The sequence below is a fragment of the Nematolebias whitei genome, chromosome 14 (genome assembly GCF_014905685.2).
Source record: "Nematolebias whitei isolate Nwh7 chromosome 14, NemWhi1, whole genome shotgun sequence".
Taxonomy (NCBI): Eukaryota; Metazoa; Chordata; class Actinopteri; order Cyprinodontiformes; family Rivulidae; genus Nematolebias; species Nematolebias whitei.
The window spans coordinates 9,378,069-9,400,543 of NC_056511.1; the positions used below are offsets into that span (position 1 = coordinate 9,378,069).

At 38.4% G+C, this 22,475-nt stretch overlaps 1 protein-coding gene across 1 annotated transcript; it reads right to left on the reverse strand.

Moving 5' to 3' along the window:
- Window positions 1-973: 973 nt before the first annotated feature.
- On the reverse strand, window positions 974-20,382 carry ap2b1 (adaptor related protein complex 2 subunit beta 1). The gene is made up of 22 exons (XM_037687273.1): window positions 20,308-20,382; window positions 16,587-16,641; window positions 16,366-16,471; window positions 16,080-16,215; window positions 15,625-15,870; window positions 15,318-15,508; window positions 14,922-15,143; window positions 14,528-14,648; window positions 14,173-14,268; window positions 13,898-14,013; window positions 13,639-13,804; window positions 10,680-10,778; window positions 9,931-10,190; window positions 7,980-8,172; window positions 7,604-7,645; window positions 5,725-5,877; window positions 5,398-5,543; window positions 5,141-5,270; window positions 3,691-3,775; window positions 2,571-2,657; window positions 1,857-2,011; window positions 974-1,664 (listed from the first exon to the last, which is right to left on the reverse strand). The coding sequence occupies exons 2-22, from the start codon at window positions 16,621-16,623 to the stop codon at window positions 1,590-1,592; spliced, it is 2,862 nt and encodes a 953-aa protein (XP_037543201.1). The 5' UTR covers window positions 16,624-16,641; window positions 20,308-20,382; the 3' UTR covers window positions 974-1,589.
- Between the last annotated feature and the right edge of the window lie 2,093 nt (window positions 20,383-22,475).

Sequence of the window (22,475 nt, forward strand, 5' to 3'; positions counted from 1 at the left end):
ATAAAATCCCAGCAAAATACACACAAAATGTGGAAAAGTTCATGGGGTATGAATTATTTCCCAATGCAGTGCACCGGCACAATTAGAACAGAGATAACTTTGTGGAATAGACAGAAGTAAAGCTTTATTTCAGTTTCAGAGTGGTAGAAGCTTTTTATCAACAACACAACACATACCACAACTGGACCACATGACAATTCTGAGCCTATAGGTGTACGCACACGGTTTATATACCACACGATGCCATCAACTGGTTAGAATGACACAAGATTATTAAAACATAAACCTGGCATCTGATCTGAGAGAATTCTTGGTCCTGTGAGTTGGGGTTTGGCCGGCTCATAAGTTTACACTGGCATGGATATCACACAAAAAAACATCAATATTTAGAAGGGAAAAGGGTAATAATTGAAGCTACTGAATCAAGTGGAGGTAGGTACACAATAAATAGGAATGGCAACAGGTGTACAAAGATGTGAGGAGGTTGCAGTAAACGGGGCATTCAGACTAAACGAAGTGGCACAGGTGCATTAGCAGCTGCTTGTGTTTTGGCAGTAATTAAGATTCCTAACCTACTAATTCATTAAATGTTTTCTGCCATTCACGTGTCGATGCTAAAACTACATTAATTAATGCACAAATGTCGCAGTTAAAATTTCAGCTAACTTGGGTTTCTGTATTAATAATGGGAAACATTTTAAAACTGGAAAGAGAAAGCGAAACATTTGAAGGCATGGAGATGGAAAATCTGCTATTTTAGACAGCGTGTGCCTCAAACTGATGGATAAAGGCAGGTGGAAAAGTTTTTCGTAGGGCTTCCTGAAAATGCAAGCCTTTAGTTCTTTTTTTATGCGTCTCTCATTTGGATAAAACACACAAAAGCAAAGTGCCACAATTTAGCAATTAAACCAAACCACAGCTTCTACATTTGTTTTCTAAGTTTTTGTGAAGGTTTGCAATAATTTTAGAAAATTTCATACAATTACGAGAACAAAAATGGCATCTAAATGCTGCACAAAATTTGAAAAAACATTAAATATGCTTTGTGTGTTCAAGTCATGACAGAGAAGAAACATCAGTGGCTTCAGTTTATGATTTTTCTATAAATGGCTGACAAATCAACGCTGGTGTCGTCCTGAAGGGGACAGCCAGAGCAAAGGCAATACCAAAAATAAATCTAAACCAAAGCACAAAATAAACAACTAAAAGCAATGGCCTAGTTGAAACTCGAGTGGCGTTTTTTTGTTCTTGCTCAGGACAGTTTCATTAAGACGGTCAGTTAAAGAAGGAATGATGAACACGTTTTTTTACTGGACAGTAAACTTAAATGGAGTGTAACAAGAGAAATGAAAAAGCACTTTTAAACCGTGGAAAAGAAACTACAACAACGATCCCTAATACAGTTGCACTGACATATAACAACCTATTGATTTTTTTAGAGGAAAAATTAAAATACTCCAAATGTTTCAGATTAATGATCAATCACTGCTTAGATTTGTTCTGGATGAAGATCAGACAAAATAAAGAAACACTCAAGTTTGTTGCCAGGTCTGAAAGAGAGGAGATGCTGTCGGGTCCGGCGGAGCAGATCAGTTCTTCAGTATGGAGTCGTACATCTGGTAGACGTACTGAGACACTTCAGGGGCCCGACACTTGAGCGACAGCTGTACAGAGAAAACAGACGTTGTTTCAATCAGATATGTGGCAAAGCTACGGTAATCGATTTTCTTACATAGAAAAACTCCATATATTAATGGGTATACGTCTTCTATGAATTTTAAATATTATTCAAGGATAAAAACCTAAATTATCAAAATTCAATGCATCGTAATGGCTTCATGTTGTCTGTACTGTACCGTGTAATTGGGATTTCCAGGCTGAATGCGGAGCTCAGCTAAGATCCAGATGCCATTGGTTAGCTTCAGGGACTGGTACAGCATGTCCTGGCCTTCCACGTTTCTTTTGGCAATGGTGTAGATGTTGTTATTCTGCAGCCTCCCTGATACTGTGTCTGCAAGACCATAATCAGTATTACGTCACCACATGATGCTATAATTCCATAAAGAATAAAGATGAAACCAAACAACACACACACAAGACGCTGCAAAAGGTACTAACACCAACATGTACAGGGACTAATGCAAGTCTGTTACTAAGGGGGAAGTAATCCTATCAGGACTTTAATAAACTATGATCAGAATGTAAAGATTTCTCTAAAAATAGCAAAATATTCTAATACTGGCTCAGGCTGCTTCTACGGTCAGCTCAGTGGGAGTTTGGTAGCCACTTCAACTGCCAGGAAAACAATGAAACAATTATCAGCAGCTTCTATATGAAAAGAAGCAGCAGTGCCGAATGGTTACAGCTAAAAAAGGAGGAATCCAAAGATCAGCATGTGGGCAAAAAAAAAAAAGAAGACAAAGAAAAATGTTAGCTCTTTTATGGAGTAAAATATCAAGGCCACCCAAGAAGAGGAACCAAAACGGCAGCAACCAAATGATTTTTGCAAAAATAATGAAGTTTATTTGTACATCAGAGTTTTCTCCTTTGTTTGTGAAGGAGTTGCCTACCTGCATTTAGATGACAGTCTTTTATCTGATACTGAAGCTCGTTCTCATTGGGGATGTCCTTCCAGGTAGCCAAAAACACCTGTCGCTCTGCAGAAAATAAAACACGCAAATGTTAAATATTTATTGATGAGCTGACGTACGGAGGGAAGGAAATCACACGTGTTTAAACATATCAAACACACTGTACATATTAGAATTACAGTAGTCCCTCATTTATCATGGGGTTTAGGGGCCACGCCCGCCCTCCCCCTGCGATAAGTGAAAAACTGCAAAGTAGAGATAGTAGTACAAGGTACTTACAAAAAAGTAGTAGTACGTAGTAATTTATTTTAGTATTTATACATGTATTAAGGCTTTATAAACCCTGCCCACACTCTTGCAATACTCTAAACAATAGGGCTGAACTATACGGCCAAAACTTTTATCACGATACATTTCTTAATTTCTGTCGATAACGATATAATTCAATATCGATATAAACAAAATAAAAGCCTCAGAAAAACTGTACAAGCTGTACAAATAATGTCCACCTTTTATTTTAAATACTGTAATATTTTAAATAAACAATCCATGGGTTGTTTATTGTAAAATAATACAGTATTTAAATTTAAATTGTAGAGAAGAGAAGCGCAGCAGGACAGCAAAGGGTTAACCCTTCACAAAACTTCTGCAGCACGGAGCAGAAATGTGCGAGTGGCAGAGAGCGGAGTTCATGACACAGCAGGAGGGAGCTTCTCCCTGCACTTGCGGGCTGCACACGAGTGCTAAATCATTTAAAATAATTTATTTTAAATAAACAATCCATGCCGCTCTTGTGGCTCATCCATCAATCAGCCAGTTGTGTGTCATGTCCAATCTTACTTTGAAAAACTGTGAAAGAGCGAGTCAGCGAAAGTCGAACCGCGAAGTAGCGAGGGACTACTGTACATGCTGAAATTTGTTTTTTAGTTTCTTATACAATTAAAATAAATCAAAATATATTTATTAAGCCGAAATTAAAAAGCTGCTTTCAGTACAATGTGAGGATTCTTTGAGAGAAAAAAAAAAAAAAAAGCAATCTTATTCATTTTAGAAGATAATTTAGATTGTTATAGGACTGATGCTGTAATGCAAATCTTACCCATTTTTCCATCCTCAACAAAGAATACGTTCAGAGGGATAAGTACGCTGAAGTAGAACACATCAATGTTGTTCTTTACAGCCACCTGTACGCAAGTAAACAAAGTAAAAAAAACAAAAACATTGTGCCACCATGCTATAACCACGTGCATTCAATGTTAATACAGGCAGAAACGAAAACCAAGATTTGTACATGAAATATTCAACACATAATGATTCAACCCATACCACTGAAAGCAAAAACATGCATTAACCAAAAATGTTTGTGGTTAAACTTGTTTTTTGGTGGGGGAGGCAGGAGCCAGCAGAAAATGTAAGAAGTGGTGTATAAACCGACTTTTTAAAACAATCTTCAACAATTTTCCTTCAGTCTTTTTCAAGGTCTTTCAAGAATTTTCTGTAGGTTTGGCAAATTGTTCACTCATTTTTATTTTTTGTCCAATCCTTTTGCTCAAGGATATTTAGCTAAAGGACTGTCAAGATAACAAATTCTGCTGGGCGATTAATTGTCTCAGAAATTATTGCGATAAACGATAATATTGTTTGAAATTTGACAATAATTAGTAATTATTGTCAAATTTAACAAGAAATGTTGATTTTATTTTGAGCGTAGTACATTTTTTAACACAGGACGGCAGTATAAGACAGTTTGAACTGAAGGATGGATAGTAAGGAGCGAGCAGCGTGTGTCTTTAAGAAAAATGGGAGGGAGGCTCCTTGACATGACATGAGCTGTCTCTCCTTCCTTTTTTTCTGGCTCTCAAAATGGCGGACGCTCGGTGTGGTTTGAGCTCTTTAGCATAGAATTTTTCACACAAAGATTTTATTAAACAATCAGTAAACAAGTTCTCAGCTTCTTTTTGCAGAGAAAAACAACTTTTTACACAAAGGCACGGGTTTCAACCGTGAATTTTGGAGCTTCGACAAGACGGAGTCCCCCCCCCCGCCGAGGTCGGCTTGTTAGCTTAGCTCGTAGCTTAGCTTCTCAGCTTAGCTGCTTTTAAAGATCCAAAAACGTGATTTTGGATGGTTAAAACAGATTTTAAAGAGAAAAGAGAAAGGGAGGGGTCAGTGAAGAACAATGGAGTTGAGCATTTTGTCATCCGGTGTCTTCAGTAGAAAGAGAGAGACAAAAAGAAACGATAAAGCCGATAAATGAAAATGAGGTCGATAATTTCCATTTATCATGCGATTAATTGATTTGTTTATCGCAACAGGCCTAATTTAGCTAAATCATAAGCTCAGTGTAAGCAAATTATATTAAAACTAAACAACTTGAGACTTTTGTTCAGTTCTGTGTATACGCTTCACAATCAGTTGGACAGCTTTCTCTCACTAACTGCCTCCAACTAAGATTCATCAAGGGGTTAAACAGCTCCTGCTGAAAGCAGCGTTGTTCAGGTGATGGTCGCTCTTCAGCTACACAAACGTCGTGACACCTGCTTCTGTACCTGTAGATTATTGAGAGGATCCATCTTCATAACCGGCCCGATGGTGTTCAGAGGCAGAGAGGCGTCGATACTTTGATTGGGCATCAGCGGAGTGTGAATAGGCAGAGGACTGGTGGGGATCACCCCAAAACTACAAAAAAATAAATAAAAAATACACAGCTTTAAAAGCCAGCGTCATTCTCCAACAAGTTCTAACAAACGCTTGTCTAAAGCTAGAAAACCAGTGTAAAATAATCCCTTTGATTTGACTGAATCACCTGTTCTTGTTGAACTGGATGGCAAAATCGTTCATGTGTTGCAGGGCCTTGTTAGTGAAGTTCATGTCCATGTACATGTGGCCCTGGCGTCGGGAGAAGGTTCCAGAGATCTCCAGTCCTTTAGCTTTCACAGCAGGAAGCCACACCTGATACAAAAAGCACCATTTAATCACTCTTCAAGTTATTTAATCACACTAACGCCACCTGCATATCAATGCTAGAAATGTTACCTTTAAATTATTAAATATAAAATAACCCCTTGAGTTCTAATCTGGCAATCCATACCTCTGACCTTGTTGTTGCTGGGATTAAGTTGTGTGTACTCACTGCTTTCGGGGCTGCGTAGCCTCCGGTGGTGACGGCCATGCCTGTAGAAATCTCAAACAGGTCGTTGAGGCCGCTGCTGGAAGGCGGAGGCGCAGGAGTGGGTGATGGAGCAAAAGTACTGGGGACAGAGGATGGGATGAAGTTTTGTCCCACCTAAGTCAATCACAAAAAATAATTAATGTTACTAACCTTTTGGGGACCATCGCGTGCGGGTGAATAAAAACAACAGCACAAGAAAACAAACAAAAAAAGTCTAAATTTTGTGTGTGTGTGTTACTTCATTTATCTAAATGTTATTTTGAAAAATGCAAAACTTATGACCTAAATGGTCCAAATTATTAGGTTGTTTTTTTTTTTTTAGCTAAAAGGCTAATTAATAGTACGTACAATCTTTTATTGTGGTACATACAGGACATCATAATTCATTCAACCTTTATTTACACAGGTTAATCCAATTGAGCCTCGGGGACTCAATTACAAGAGAGTAATAAATAAGGTAATAAATAATAAAGTAATAATGACAATGTTGGATGGAAACATCTCTCCAAAAATGCAACTTTTTAGGAAACATAAATTTTTTTTTTTTTTATTAACTACAGGTTCTTCTGCTGTTTGACACTTTCCATTGGTTAACAATTCATAAAACCACAAACGGATGTGAAGGGTGACCAATGGAGTTCATTTATGCAAAAATATGAAAATGATATATAAAAAAAGGATTTTTGTCAGACATTTACAATATTATTAATATTATTATTTATTCTTAAGCATTATATTTTTCTCATAACCAATAAAGCAACAATAACAGAATAAATACCTTGGAGGGAAAAGTCTGTTTTGGATAATCCGTTGATTTGTACTTATAGAGCTTAATGAGGCTTAAACTGTAGAAAATCTTTTATTCCCCCAAAATGCAGCTGATTATTGGAGTAAAACAAAAACTATGCTCTAAAAATATCAAATTGAGCAGAAATGGGTCTATAAATTTTGTTTCATTACATAATATAGGTAGCTATCAGCAAACCTGCAAACCTTTCCTAACAGAGCACTTTGCTCTAAGACTGCAGGTTTACTTGTGGTTTCTAGAGTTTCCAAAAGCAGAACGGGAGGCATATCTTTAAATTATCAGGCTCCTCTCTTGTGGAACCAACTTCCAACTTCTGTCTGTCACCTGATGCCCAACACCTTGTCTGCTTTTTAAGACTGGACTTAAGTATTTCCTTTTTGATAAATCCTATAGTTATGATCGACTTGGGTTTCCTGAGCTATCCTTTAGTTGTGCTGCTATAGGTTTAGACTGCTGGAGGACACATTAACCACATTTCCTCACTCTGCTGCTGTCATTGATTGCTCCACTCTACCTGCTGTAATTATTTATATCCTCAACATGTTTTTTGTCTTTCCTCCTATAGAAAGTCCACTCGGACCTGCCATTTTGTGTTTGTTTCTCCTTCCTGTCCTCTCAAACCCCAGTCGGAAAAGATGGCTGCTCGTCCTGAGCCTGGTTCCGCTGTAGGTTTCTTCCTGTTAAAAGGGAGTTTTTCCTTGCCACTGTTACCATTGTACTTGCTCAGGACGGGAGACTGTGACAAAGTGAAGATTCAACACAATCTGCTGCTTCCTAAGATACGTAACTTTTAATAATTGGCTTTTTATGCATGTGAATGTTTTTGTACAGTGCCCTGAGATGACTTCTGTTGGAACTTGGCATTATAGAAATAAAATTAATTATTACTTATCTTCTGTTTATAAGCAAAAACACAAAACTCGGAAGAAATAACAAAAAGAGTGACAAAGTTTAAAAGTCTAAAAGCCAAAGAACAATATTTAGAGTTTGGAAGCAAGAAGCCAAATCAAGACAGACAAAGTCTAGACTTACTGCTGGACTTCCCCCAACACCTCCGCCCAGGTCTCCTCCCAGCTATAGGAAAGAGGAGAGGACCCCCAACCATCATAGACAGAGAAAACACACAGACAGAAACTTTCTTAGCAAATGTGATCAATATAAAATCCTCTTACATCCTGGAAAAATAAAACCTCTGCATTGTATTTTGTATATTAAAACAAGATATTGTTCAAGCTTGCAAACTTATAAATATTGAACAGAAAAAAATGTACTTAAGAGTAAACATCAAATACAACAGCTATAACCCAGATATAAAAGTTTATTTTATTTGTCCATTACATTGACCTCCAGTTCAGCGTTTCCTTTCACTCGTAATTAAAAATGAACATATTTGTGCAACTGAGCTCACCAAACTGTCCAGGCCTCCACCCAGAAGGTCCACCGCACCCATCTGCATGGAGGAGACTTGGGGTACGTTAACCGGAGGGCCCAGGTCCAGGTTCAACAGGTCGCCCAGCAGGTCACCCTGGCTGGGGATCACATGTGGCTGATCCATGGCAGCGGCTGGCCCGCCACTCACAGGGCTCTCACCTGTGTCAATGCTGTTACAGGAGAGAGGAGGGAACAGGTAACGGACTTAAGAGTTCATTACTGAGAGCGATGTGAAACATCAAAACTGAAACTCCAACAGTCTGCATTCCTTTGAATTTGCTGACCAGAAACAAATGAAAAGTTGGAGAATGAACTCCTGTAAAAGTATCGCTCTTAAAAAGGCCAAACAACTTCAAAATCTGATATAAAACGTTTGCTTTATGTTTTTAAACTGTTCCATTTCAAGTCAAATCCATTCATTTAGTCACCATCAGAACAAAATAAATTGTATTTTTTTTTTCCACTTAATGAAAAACTCATACAAAAATATGGACAATGTGCTAAAGTCAGGTTAATACAGGTCTCAAACTCTGTGATGGAAATAAATTATTTATTGATCAGTTTCCGGATTTATTCAATAAATCTTACCTATTAAAAGAACCTTTATAAGCCTTTAAGGTGATTGTGAATATTACAATGTTATTTCAAATCATAATGCTTTGGAATCACTGTTTGTGAATCAGGACAGCTGGCTAGACGCTCATCACCTCCTCGAAAGAAACCTTGAAAATGTTTTCCTTTCTGTGAGGCAGTTATCTGCTTGGGTTCGGTTCTGACAAACACCAAGACACAGAGAAGGGGAGGGGGCAGGCCCCTGACGAGTTCCTACCAAAAAAAACAAAAAACTTTTCAGTCCAGGACGTCAGAACGGGTCAAGAACTCGGACAAGGCGTTAATAAGTTCTGTACTTGTGATGAATGAACTCTGTAGATCTGGCTGTTCTCCAAAGCTTCGTAATAAATTCAATGAACTCTACACCTGTTTGTTTATGAATCAGTTTTTTTTTCTACAACACTCTTTCTTGTGTCTTTGAGTGTCAACAGTGGTGATGAAGGATTGTAACTGTATGAAACCTAAACTCATAATCTCAACAGCAGAGTCATTCTGCTGCCAGATAATGACAATAGGAAATGTCTCAATTCACAAATCTTATCTTGATATTAAAGTCATAAATAGCACCAATGTGTGCATTCCCATGAATTACTGTTTTTGCCACAATAGTTAAATTGGGCTACATCTATGTGCTGGAACAACTCATATTTTGAGTTTAAATGATATACCATCTTTCTTTGTGCTCACATTCTCCCCATTACCAAGATTAGACCCGTCTATCACATTAAAAATAACCTAAATTTATTTTTATTAGTCTATGGAGCGTGCTGAACTTTTGGTCTACACAAGATATTTCTCTTGCATCGAATTTTCAAGGGAATAATTAAGCAATATTTAGAAATGAGGCAATTTCCTCTTCTGCTTTTCAGCATAAGTGAAGCACGAGTTGTGCTAATAACCAAAGAGTTTTACTCTTATTTGCTCACTGAAGTAATTCAAGTGTTTACAAAAATATCACACTTTTGAATTCTGCATATAAAATACTCACCCACTAAGGTGTAATTTATATAAACCACATTACTGCAAAAATAAATAAACACACAAACAACTCATTCGGACTACACTCAGAGGTAATGTTTCATTCTTGGGACATCAGACGGTCTTTAAATTAGAGGTAACACTTCAAGTTGTCAATTTCAGAGATGTGCACTTTGCAACAGTTGTTCTTTTTAAAAACTGCCACAGAGTCAAGAAAGAAGAACGTCCTTAATACATGTGGTTTCTGCTTGTGCATATATACAGAGGCCCTGCTGGCTGAAAACAGCTGGCACAACAAAGCATCTGGATCATATGTCTGACGAGTTTATGCTTCTGACCTGCTGTGCTGCACAGGAAGGTGTTTCCGGTGGACTCCATGGCTTCCCTCCACAAAGGCGCTGGGCGGTTTGTGATAGACCGAGGCCAGGGAGCCGATGTGGCAGATGAGCTCGTCCAACAGGGTGGGCTCGATCAGGTCCGTCTCCTCTGAGATCAGGGGCTTTTCTGACAGCACCACCTCTTTGGCGGTCACAGGGTCGGTGGACAACAGGCGCCAGTAAATGTAGCCCCTGTCACGGAGGTCAGGGTTGTCAGAGTCCTGAAGGGGAAATAAACAAAAGCGGATCAATGCTTGATGTAAATATATATTGATTTAAGTATGTTGATATACGGGCAGGTAAAACCGAAACAAAAAGCTAATTAAAAAAAATTAAAAAATCACTTTATACCGTTTCTGAAAAGGGGCCAGTATATGCTTAAAGAATGTATTTGCCCACCTCAAAAAAAATTTTTTTTTTTTTTATTAAAATTTTTTGCAAGATGTCCCTCTATGGTTTTATATTCTAGAATAAATAAATTACACATATATGTTTTAAAACCTCTAAAATTTCTTAATAAAGGGATTGTTTCCTTCAATCAAACAGAGAAATAAGTTATTGCAATCATTCTTGTTTTTTTTTTTTGTTTCTTTTACAAATATCTGCACAATAAGTGCTTGCAGACCACACAGAGCTGATGCACCTGAGCAGTCAGGAGAAAAACAAAACATTTGAAAAGATGTTCTTTTTCAGAATAAAAAAAAAATCACCTGAGTGGCCAGACTGAGGACCTGCTGCACCAGCTCCTGAGTCTCTGACGGTTTCTTAAGAAACAGCTTGACGATGGCCGTCAACAGAGTGAGCTGCACCTGCAAATCAAAAATATGCACTTTATAGATATTCTGGTCATTATTGGTGTGCAGACCACCTCTTAGCCTTGATCCATAATCAAGATTTTTCCAGTACTTTGGAAAATGATGTAAAAATACACAGTTTAATTACTGGTACACTTAATACAGGGCTTAAGATTTGTTTACTGAATGGTGGAAAGCACTGCAAGAAAGAAAAATAATAATTCAGATGTTAAAATTAGGCCCCTTTAATAACATTTACATTACACAATTTCAATTTTGCATTAATTTTTGGGTACCACTTTATGATAAGGGTACTTTTAAAATAGTGAATAATGCAGTTATTAATTAAAACTTAAAAAACCCTTACTAAGCAAATATGATGCATTAGATAAAAAAAGACACTACTGACTTATTATTTAACAAAGTGCGCCTGCTTTAGTGTATGAACAATATAAACTACTGCTTAAATGCATATTAATGCTGTAGAAAAGGCTTACAAACTCATAAAAAACTATTTATAAAAACATCCTGATGCATGCTCAATAATCCAGGTAGAAAAATCCAAAAAAGTTCAATCTGGTCCTCTGGACATTCAAAATAAACAAAAAACAAAACAAAGCAAAGCAAAAAAAAATATAGAAACGTTTCGTCTCTCATCCAAGAGACTTCCTCAGTCTGAGGTGCTGTTTTCAGCTCAGTCTCTTAAATAGCACCTTCTCAGAGTGGGTATTTATAAAAACATTAATAATGTAAACCCTTTTGTAATGTACCACTGTTGTAAAGCGGTATTGCTTTTTCTAAAACTTTAATTTACTGCAATAGTTAATCTGAGTTTCCTGAGACTTTATCAGTCTGATAGCTTATTTATGCGGATCGACACAGAATCTGAGGCAGAACCTTAAATTAACTCGATATAAAATTAACAATGAGAAATATCATTTTAACATTTTAACTGAGAACGTGAGGCAGAGCCAACAGGTAATCTGGAATCCTGCTAATCTGTAGCAGGCTAAGAACAGAGACTGGCCAATCTAATACATGCTGAAGTCCTGAAATGTAGAGTCCGACCAATATATTGATAGGACCGATATTTTAGGCTGATATAGGTATTTGGGGACATATATCGGTGATAATTGGCCCATTATGCGCCGATATAAACACTTCTAATTTTCACTCCTAAAATGCTGGTAATGAGCTGTGTCCTTACTTGCAAATGGCATAATTGTAGAATGTATCCAGCAGAGGGCGCATGCGGACTAATTTCCAGTCATGGCCATGCTGCATACTTGACACAGCACAGCTGAGAGAGACCCAAGAAGCAGGCAACAACTAAATACTGTGTAGCGTATTTTGTTGAACAGAACAGAGTCAGACCGGTTTCAAGGATGGACCCGGTCAGGATTCAACAAGAACATGGTAAGTTTATTGGAACTGATCTGTAAACCACCCACTTGTCATTAGCTGCGTGCCTCTCAAGTTAGCATGCTAATGTTTAGATAACTTAGCATAGGCTATTGCCTTGTAATACTGTAGTCAGAACAATAAATCTTATAGTGTTAGTAACGTTATCTTTGTTGTCCTCAATAAAATGCATTGTTTGGCTGAAATCTTTACTTCTCTGCAAAGAAAAATAAATGCAGCTGCGGTCAATACTAATTAGACCTTCACTATACGTGACTGACATGGGCAGCTGTGGCTGAGTGGTTAGAGCAGTCGCCCTCCAATGTTCGAATCCACCAGCAGTCACATGCCGAAGTGTCCCTGGGCAAGACACTGAACCCCTCATTGCCTCTGATGCGTGTCCCATCGGTGTATGAATGTGATAAAGCACTGATTAGTCTCTTTAGAATGATTTGTTCAATTAACTTTGTAGATATCTAGTAGAGTGCTGTATGAATGTGTACATGAGGTAAAGGTTGTAGTGTAAAGCGCTTTGAGTGTCTTGATAAGATAGAAAAGCGCTATATAAGTACAGTCCATTTACCATTCTGTTTACTGTTTAAACAAAAAAGATGGAAGGGCGTTTCTTTATTTAATTTTTTGTAACACACTTGATAACTTTATGGTGAACGGTGGAGGATAGAAAACGTGAACGCACATTAGAAAGACTGTTTTTATGACCAGTGCGCCACTTGTAAACCTACTGTGGGATAGCGTGGATCTGATTTGTTTAGCTTCATGGTTGCTACCAGATGCGCTAAATAAACAAGCCCTACTCCTTTCACTGTTCACTTAGATTCTTGGTTGTGGACAAAGCTCAAATATTTTTAGCTAATATCGGCATTAGCCTTCCCCTCCCAATATCTGTATCAACAATAGCCAAAATTTCCCTATCGGTCAGGCTCTACTGAAATGTTCCAAACATGTTCAGTAGGGGTTGGCAGTGAGAATGCAAAGTGTTCTTGACGTCTTAAGAAGATCTTTAACTAGTTTCTACTAATATTTTTAGAAGATCAGCGTCCAGCAGTATACGAATAGTACCGCTAATCTTCCACAAGCATTTCTGTAACTGATCAAACTTTTAATAGACTTCTACTGACCAGTATTTTGCTTTTGACTTTGCCTTAAAGATAAAACATTAGATACATGTAGGAATGATAACACAAAATGGTCAACACAAAGTTTGAACAGTTACGGCAGATATAATCTGGCACAAACCGTCAAAATGCTCGTGTGTGCAAATAGTTGTTGCCCTCTGTGATAAACATAAACAAAAGTCATGGAAAGAATGAAGCGAGTATGGCTCAGATTCTCCTGCGAACGTTCACCAACTCGGATGAAGAATCAATACTCAGCTGAACAGAAATTATTTCCAGGACTTGTTTTTCTGAGTTTGCCGAGTGCTGTTCGTGTTCTTTTATTTTGGTGAACCCACCTGAGTGCTCTCATCGTGGAAGCCCTCGAGAAAGCTCTCGAGCAGCTCGTCGGCGTTGTCGATCCTCTCCGCGTACTCGCCGACAATCCAGATCATGGCACCTCGCGCGTCAGGTTCATCCAAAGAGTCGAGATTCTCACACAGTGTGGCAATGATGCTCTCGTACCTAAACAACATCCGAATTTCAAAGGTCAGAAATTAACTAAATTAGTACGGATAGGTTTACTATTTGTCTTAGGGATTCTGAGGGAAATCTTACTTGTTAGGATACTTGCGGAAAATGTCCCTGATGACCACTATAGCCTCCTGAACCACGTAGTTGACCTTAGTCTGGATCAGGTCCAGCAGAGTGCTGACGCAGCGCTCCGCTGATTGCTACAGGGGGGAAAACACATTAACTCTCAACAGTTCTTATAGCAAAGGACCATAACAACTCATAACACAAACTCTTTTAACACATCTAGAATGCACCAGAAAAATGTCAGACTTTTTTCAGTAGAATTAGTAATTAGACTGAGTGACGGCATTTCTGACCTCCACTTTGATGGCACAGCGTCCGATTGCTCGTACAGCCTTGCGCACAAAGTCAACATCGACCTCTGTGGCATATTCCTTCAGTTCAGCCAAAACCTGCAAGAATGTTTAAAATAAAGCTTTGTTTGTTAGCCTAATTTACTTTAATATAGTTTACATAATGGGATATATACTAAAGGATAAATGCTGAAATCAAAAATAGGTTTTGCTGATCGCTGAATAACATGACATACATTATACTTGAATTAATTTCCCTCAGTTTGATCACATACACGTTTTAAAAGAAAGCCTATACTGACAAAAAATAAATATCCTCACAATAAACATTTCTGTAGTTGCTTTTCATATGATGTACCTGGGCAATGTTGGCCTGTGATGCCAAGCGGATCATGATGTCCAGTTTCTCCAGTTTCACATAGATCGGGTCGTTATATTTGACGAAGAACACCTTAATCTCCTGCTTCAGGATCTCAGGTCTGCACAAAAATATAACTTTAGATTTAGGAAAAGTCACCCATGAGTGTGATTTGATTGCACTACTGATAGTTTCAAGGCATTATTGATGTGAATATTAAAGCTTTTCTTTGTCATATGACATTACTTTTTGGGGGGGACGTTGACACCAACTAGTCAGCTCTTCCACCACATTTTAAATGTAGTTCCAAATGTTTATATTTTGAGTACTGAAATTAACTTTTGGAATATAACAGTACAGTGTACCGCCCAATCATTATGTTTTGATTACGAACCTCTTCTGAACAATGAGGTTGATGTTCCTCAGAGCCACGTACTGGACCTCTGGCTCTCCAGACAGCAAGGTCACGAGCGGGGGTGATAATTTCTTCAGCAATGTGTTGTAGTAGTCCGAGTCCTTAGGCAGCAGCTCTAAGAACTTCATCAGGACCTTAACAGCTGACAGGACCACAGCTGAGTTGGCATGAGACAGCCTGGGAGTGACACGCTCACAGATGCTTTGAGACAAGACCAGAAAAAGTAATGAATAGTAAGAAGGGAAACATTTTATTTATTCAAAAGAGGCATGAGCGTAATATGTCTAGGAAGAGGACTGATGCAGCAACAGTTTGGGCTTTGTGTCTGCTCGTACAAACTTTAATGCTAGTATAATAAACGCTAAAGACTGCTACCTTTGAGCCTCACGGTCATCCTTGGGGTTGTAGTTGGACAGACAGTCCAGGATGAAGATCTGTCCCCACTCAGTGCACTCGTTGAGGGCCGTCAACAGCTTGTTGATGTTCTGGGGATTCAGGTCCAGCAGGTTGCTGTTGGGGTGAGACTCGCTGATCTCAGACAGAGCAGCAACTGCATTGGCCACAACCTTTAAGGAGAGAAGTCAAACCAGTACAGTTTTTAGATTTCAGAAATGACAAAAAACACCAGAGTTTAACTAAAATCAACCAAACTGAAATCAAGTCTTCAAGGTGGAAGACCAACCATGGGATTTGAGTCAGCAATGAGGTCTCTCAGAGAGTCCAAGAAGCCCTGGTCCTCCACCATCTGAGCATTTATGTCGTGCAGTTTGGCCACACAGACAGCCGCTGTCTTTCTCACATACGGATCCTCATCCTTCAGGCACTTCCTCAGCGGCTCACACAGATACTCTGTGATCTTATCCACCCGGATGCAGCCCATGGTGCGTACAGCCAGAGCCCGGATCAGAGGGTTGGGGTCCTCACAGTCCTGCCCAGCAGAATACAAAAGAGTTTATTTTTACGAGTAATTCCCATTGTGGCCCAAAATAAAATAAAACACTGTTTCATATTCATAAAATTGATTTTTTTTTTAAATACTAAATAGTGTCAGACATTCTTCTGACTAAAGGGAAAAATCAAGTAAATTTTTAATTTATGTATAGAATCAAACAATAAAAGTGCAATTGATGTCCTTGCCTTGACAAAACTGTTCACAGCCATGATGGCCATGTCCGGCTGGCTTTTGGCGTAGTTCATTAAATAAAGATAAACCAACTTCTTCAGCTCCAGGTTGTCGGTCTGCATGCAGTTAACCACATCTGGGAACAGAGAACTGAAAGCAAAGAAACAAGACTTGTTTAAATTTAACAGTAAGGAGGTTAAACGTTGTTTCTTTCACCCTATATTTGAACAACGGTAAAAGTGTTCAGTAGTGTAAAGAGTTCAAAATAACAGCCAAGTTACAGGAAATATGATTGTGTACCTGACATCTTTGCCAACGGTCATAGCAGCGATGACCTTCTTCACTGCCTCTTTTCTCTTCTCCTTCTTCTCATTGTTCAACTCTGCCTTCAGCTCAAAGATCTCCCCTGAAAAATAAACACTAAGCGATGATGGCAGCACAGTAAAAGTTTACAGTGAAAGGAGTTTAGAATAAAAATGACTCATGGACCATTTAAAAAACATTTTACTCCCAGTACTTACCTTTTTTGTTTGTAGTGAAATATTTAGAGTCTGTCATGTTTGTAGCTCTTCAAGCCTGCACGCAAGCATACAAAGAAAAAACAGGAATTATCCCGGTTTTGATCCAACCGTACTCTCTGATTTGCCACCTGTTGTTGAATTACAGAGCATTTTATGGGCAACAGAGTGCAACTGTTCAACTGATCGCCTTTATTTCTACTAACTGATGATCTTTTCATTAATGTTCATGTAATAAAACAATAAAAAAAGACAATAATAAGATTGTAAATTGCTCTGAATTGTATGTGCAAATCTAATATAAAAGCTGGTAGGCTTGTACGCATTTTCTTCCAATCTCTATCATAAATTCTTACGAAAATACTTTAAAAACAAACTTCCTGAATAGGATCCCAGATAACAATATGAATCATTTAAAAGCATGTGGCACAAAACACAAGCATGTTCCAGCATGCACTGGAAGCAACAGCAGTTATGCTGTTTGTATGGACATGAGGTTTCACAGTAGTTTTTTTTTTTCTATGGAAGAATTGGGAATGAAAATAAAACAAGTTTCCAATCAGTGGACAATAGGGCTGAACAATTAATTGCATTTGCAATAATATCGCGATATGATAAAATGAAATTTTCTAATCACAAAGGCTGTAATTTGACTGGTTACGTGACTTGCGAGTGAGCGGAGCGGAGCAGGGAGCGGGAGAAGTAAACTCTGCTTTAACTGGTTGCACAATGACATCAGGCTCGGCAGAAGCTGATACATCTGAAAGTATGGTACCAGAGAGGGGCAGCATGTCCGTTGTTTGGAATTATTTTTGCTATAATAAAGAAGACGCTGCACAACGACATGTATTGTGCAGAACCTGCCTTGCTGCTGACGCTACCTCTCGAGGTAGAATAACCAAGTCGCATGGCTAGAATGCCGACACGGATCACTGACCAAACTGTTCGAAGGTATTACTCCATATGAACATAATTCAAAACGACATGTAGAAATAACTCGAGCACTAACGGAGTTCATAGCGAAAGACATGATGCCCATTAATATTATGACCAAGCCTGGGTTTCTGGCTTTGGAAAACACAATGGATAAGCAGTACAGAATGCCCTCAAGCACACATTTTAGCAAAGTTGCTATTCCGGAGCTACACAAAAAAAATATGCAGAAACAGAGTTGCAGCGGAGCTGAAAACAGTGGAGGTTTTTGCAAATGAAACAGACTGATTTATTGCTTGTGTTCGTTGAAAAATACACGAGAAGAAGCCAACGAAAAATAATCACATATTTAATCGCAATCGCAATATTGACGTAAAAAATCGCAATTAGAATATTTTCCAAAATCATTCAGCCCGACTCTAACCCACAATATATAGCGTGTGTGTATGTATATATATATATATATATTTATTTTATTTTAAATTATTATTATTATATATATTATAATAAAATGGGCATTATAATCTGGCAGCAGTGTGAGGGTTTAATAAATAATAGAAAAAACTGTGATACGAGGAAAGTTTTTTTTTTATATAAATTTGAGCTGATATGAACCAGCAACCATTTACTTTTAGTTTTGAGTCTGAACTTTAACACTCCATTGCTGAAAATGTATCAGTTAAATTTCATCTAAAGAGAATCTGTGTGAGCTACAAACGCTCGGCTGTTCTAAACCAACTGGACACAGTAGCAATAGCCAACTGCCAAGGACAAGGGACCTAGGCTGACTGAAGCTCTCCTGTGAGTATTCAAAAGACGTTCAATACAAAAACTGTGAGTAGTGGTGACTTCAAGGAGGTCCAGCAAACTAGAGCTGTCATCCAAATGTCTACCCCAGTAGAAGTTCAATTTTTAAGTTAAATTGTCATCTTCGGGGCTGATCAACCTGGATCGTTAGCTGCATTTAAAAAATTAGTCAGACATCTCTTTTTATATGTGGCTATGGTTTTTGTCCATAATAATGATATATAACTTAATAATTCTTGGTTGGTAACTATTGGACTCATTAGTATGACAGAACTTAGTTTAATCTACTTTGAATAAATAGTTAGTGATTTATTATCTTTCATCCCATTTAGTGGTTGAACAGGATAATTTTAGGTCATATTTTGATATCTGAACTCGGTCGTTAGATTCTGCAAATATGTAATAAAAAAAACTCTCTGTGATAGAATTGCAACCTATTCAGCGTATACCTGCACAATAACAGCTGGAGATAATCACCAGCTCCCCCACAAACCTGAACTGGAAAGGGAGAAAAGAAAATGAATGGACGAATGGGTGGATGAGTGTATAAAACATAGCCCCTTTATATTTAAAGTACTGTCTCTCAGTTTTTTGTACAATTGACTTCAGGGTCGGGCAGCACGGTGGCACAGTTGGTAGAGCTGCTGCCTCTCAGCGAGCTGGTCGCCCCCGTTCAAATCCTGGCTGGGGGCTTTTCTGGGTGGAGTTTGCATGTTCTCTCCGTGCATGCGTGGGTTTTCTCCGGGTACTCCGGTTTCCTCCCACAGACCAAAAACACGCATGTTAGGCTGATCGGTAACTCCAAATTGTCCCTAGGTGTGAGTGAGTGTGTGAATGGTTGTCTCGTTTGTCTCTGTGTGTCCCTGTGATGGACTGGAGACCTGTCCAGGGTGTCCCCCGCCTCTCGCACAGTGACCGCTGGATATAGGCACCAGTGACCCCCACGACCCATAAAGAAGAAACGGCTAAAGGTGATGGATGGATCCAACTATTCAACTATTTAAAAGAGCAAGAAGAGTAAACATTTGAGTTAATAACTCCTAAAAGTATTAATATTTGTGTTTATGCTCCTTTGTTTACCTCTAAATAACGATCAAGTATCTAATATAGACTTTGTGACAGCTTTTAGGGAAGATGAATGAAGTCCATAATAATATCAGATTGATGCACTGTCCTGCAACATTAGGAGATTACAATTGAAAAAGGCCTGATCACCCATAAAATCTGAGTTCATCATCACATAAGAGACAAAAACAATCCACCATGGCCAGGGTTGACAGGAAAACCTTCCTAGAGGATGGCACCATTTGAATTACCTCCATTTTAAAACGTTTTGTTCACAAACTTAAAACAAGTATTGAACAAATTCACACAACAGAAAGAACAACCTGTGTCTCCAACAGGGATGTTTTTGTAACACGATTGGTAAAACTCTCAGATGAAAATCATGTGGCCTTGCGAAATAATGCAAATAACTGTTTTAGCATTTTTATATGAACCTTTTGACAGGGAGCTGTTCTATCACTCACAAATCTGTCTTGGATATCTGATTAACTTCCAGTTTAGTTGCTTTACACCACTATAATATAGTTAAGCTATAGCTATGTTTTCATGGCTTTACGTGATTGTTTAACATCTTAATGAAACGTTAATATCTGGCACTTCCACTTAGCTAGCTGTTAGCTACATGCTAAATGCACCAACTACCCCCAGACGTTTCGAGGCTAATGACCTTAAAAAACGAATCTAATCACAACTGTTAGGTTTATAGCTTTAGCAAACGGAGTTCAGTTGCGTGTTCACCTGAGAATTACGCCAAATCTGATTCACACAAAAAAGAGAAAAGCGACTAGCGGCCCAGATTACACCGCTGCTGGCCGACAGGAGTAACGCTAATGTAGCCAAACAAGAGTGCTCGACACAAATGTCACACAAAGCTGTACTAACGTGATTGTGTTGCTAAACTAAAATAGATTTAAAGTACCTGGTGGTGTGTTTAGCAATGAAAATTTCTCAGCCCACTCCTTTTTCAGGTTGGAGGAAGATGGAGAATGGTGCGTTCACAATCGTGGAAAATTGGAAAACTTCCTTTTGGCGCTGAGGCAAGTGGTGCGTTTCAGGACGAAGTTTTGTTGGATTTCTAGCTTTTCAGGTTTTTCGCTTCGTTTCGAAAAATGGAAAAAAATCTAATCTTCTTTTCACTCTATTATTTATCTGTTAATTTTATAGTGTTTACCTTTACTTCCGACACAATTAGTCATATCTAAACAAATTGTATCAATAAAATTATAGGAAATAAAATAAAAAAACTTAAAAGTATAGTACCTACAGAAGATTCCAAAGCATGAGGTATCACTTAATGTTTGAAGCTGTCTTAAAACGTGTCCATATAATTCAATTCCAATAAATGAGCTCAATAAAAAGAGGTGCAATCACCTGATCTGTTCTTACATAAAATGTTAGCACAAAAGCAATTGTTTTAGTTTTAATCATTGGGGATCATATGTAACTACCGTACCCACCATTGCACCCTTTATTCACATCACTAACTTCATGCAGACTCTCCCACTAGTACATGTTCATCTTTAAATAACTTCTTGGTCTGCTGCCTTCATACATCTCCTCCTTCATATCTCTGCGTGAGTGCAGCTACAGCGTGCGCTCTCAGGAAATTATTACATGCAGTGTTCCCCTCAGTGCGGACTGAACTAGGCAAAATATGAGGTTCCATTAGTGCCAAAAATATTTTTATGTAAAGTGTGTATGTAGCATGCTGTGTATATGTAAGGTGAAGTGATATGCTAAGTGATATGTTAAGTGATATGTTAGGTGCATATGTAAGGTGATATGTTAAGTGATATATGTTAAGCATATATGTTAAGTAACATATCACTTAACATATATCACCTTGCATATACACAGCACGCTACATACACACTTTACATGACACATAAACATGTTTTTGGCACTAATGGAACCTCATACACTGTGAAGCATGGTAGTGGCAGCATCATGGATTGTGGCTGAGCTTTGGCAGCCAGCCCTGAAAGGTGCATGAAGGTAGAGGACAGTTGTGGGCACAGCTAACCAAAAAGTTAGTTTTGCTAAACCATTTTCTTGTAATTAAGATATTAGCTTAACTAACACTAAAGAGCAAAAATAATAATAATAATAAATTAGCGAAAGCTAACGCTAAACCGCTAACCACTAAGACGACTGTCACTCAGTCTGTTTCACACGTCTTTGTCTCTTTCCAGTTGAAGCTGCGTCGACCGCTCAGGTCTTGTCACGTGTACATGTAGTAAGTCAACTGCGTACCTTCAGCTAGCTACTGCTGCCTCGACCAATCGCATCTTGTTATGTGTACATGTAGTAAACCAGTAGTGTGTGCCTAATAGACACTTTGAGACACACTCGCAACAGACAGGAACATACTTGTGAATTTTGATAACAGACAAAGTTGGCGAAACCTAATTTAACAGAAGTTAATTCCACTAAAGGTTCAGAAAGAAACTAGTTTTCACTTTGGCATTGAAGAATTTTTATTTATTTATTGTCAAAAAGCGCTATAGAAGTGCAGTTCATTTACCATTTATACAATTTGACCATAACTGGTTTATAATAGGGGCAGGTGGCACAGTTAAAGAGCTGCTGCTTCTCAGCAAAGAAGGTTACCAGATTGAATTCTCGCTGGGGGGCCATTCTGCGTGGCGTTTGCATGTTCTCTCTATGCATGTTTTCTCCAAGTACTCCAGTTTCCTCTCACAGACCAAAAACATGCATGTTAAGCTGACTGATTACTCTAAATTGGTTTCAAATTTGGTTTCTCCTTTGTCTCTATGTGTCCCTGTGATGGACTTGCGACCGGTCCAGTGTATCCCCCACCTCTCGCACAGTGACGGTTGGATATGGGCACCAGTTACTCCCGCAACCCGAAAAGGAAGAAGCAATTAAAAAATAATGGATGTATGAATGATTTATAATAGCAGCAAAAGGGTAAAATATCCAAGGTGGTGAATAATTTTATAAACATTGCATTTTCAGCTGTGTTTCAGCTTCCTCAGCATCATTCAGCAGTCATTTAGGATTTCCACATCTGAATTCAAACAAGTGTTAAAAAGAAACAAGCACGTAAAACCTGGCAAACTGGCT

Bases quoted from the DNA above. Each gene is read 5' to 3' on its own strand.
- ap2b1 (XM_037687273.1), bottom strand. From the start codon at position 16,623: ATGACAGACTCTAAATATTTCACTACAAACAAAAAAG. The intron at 15,144-15,317 runs GTAGCAGTCTTT...CTTGTCTCAAAG, and splicing joins GATGACCGTGAGGCTCAAAG to CATCTGTGAGCGTGTCACTC. The intron at 10,191-10,679 runs GTGATTTTTTTT...TTTCCCCTTCAG, and splicing joins TCCTCAGTCTGGCCACTCAG to GACTCTGACAACCCTGACCT.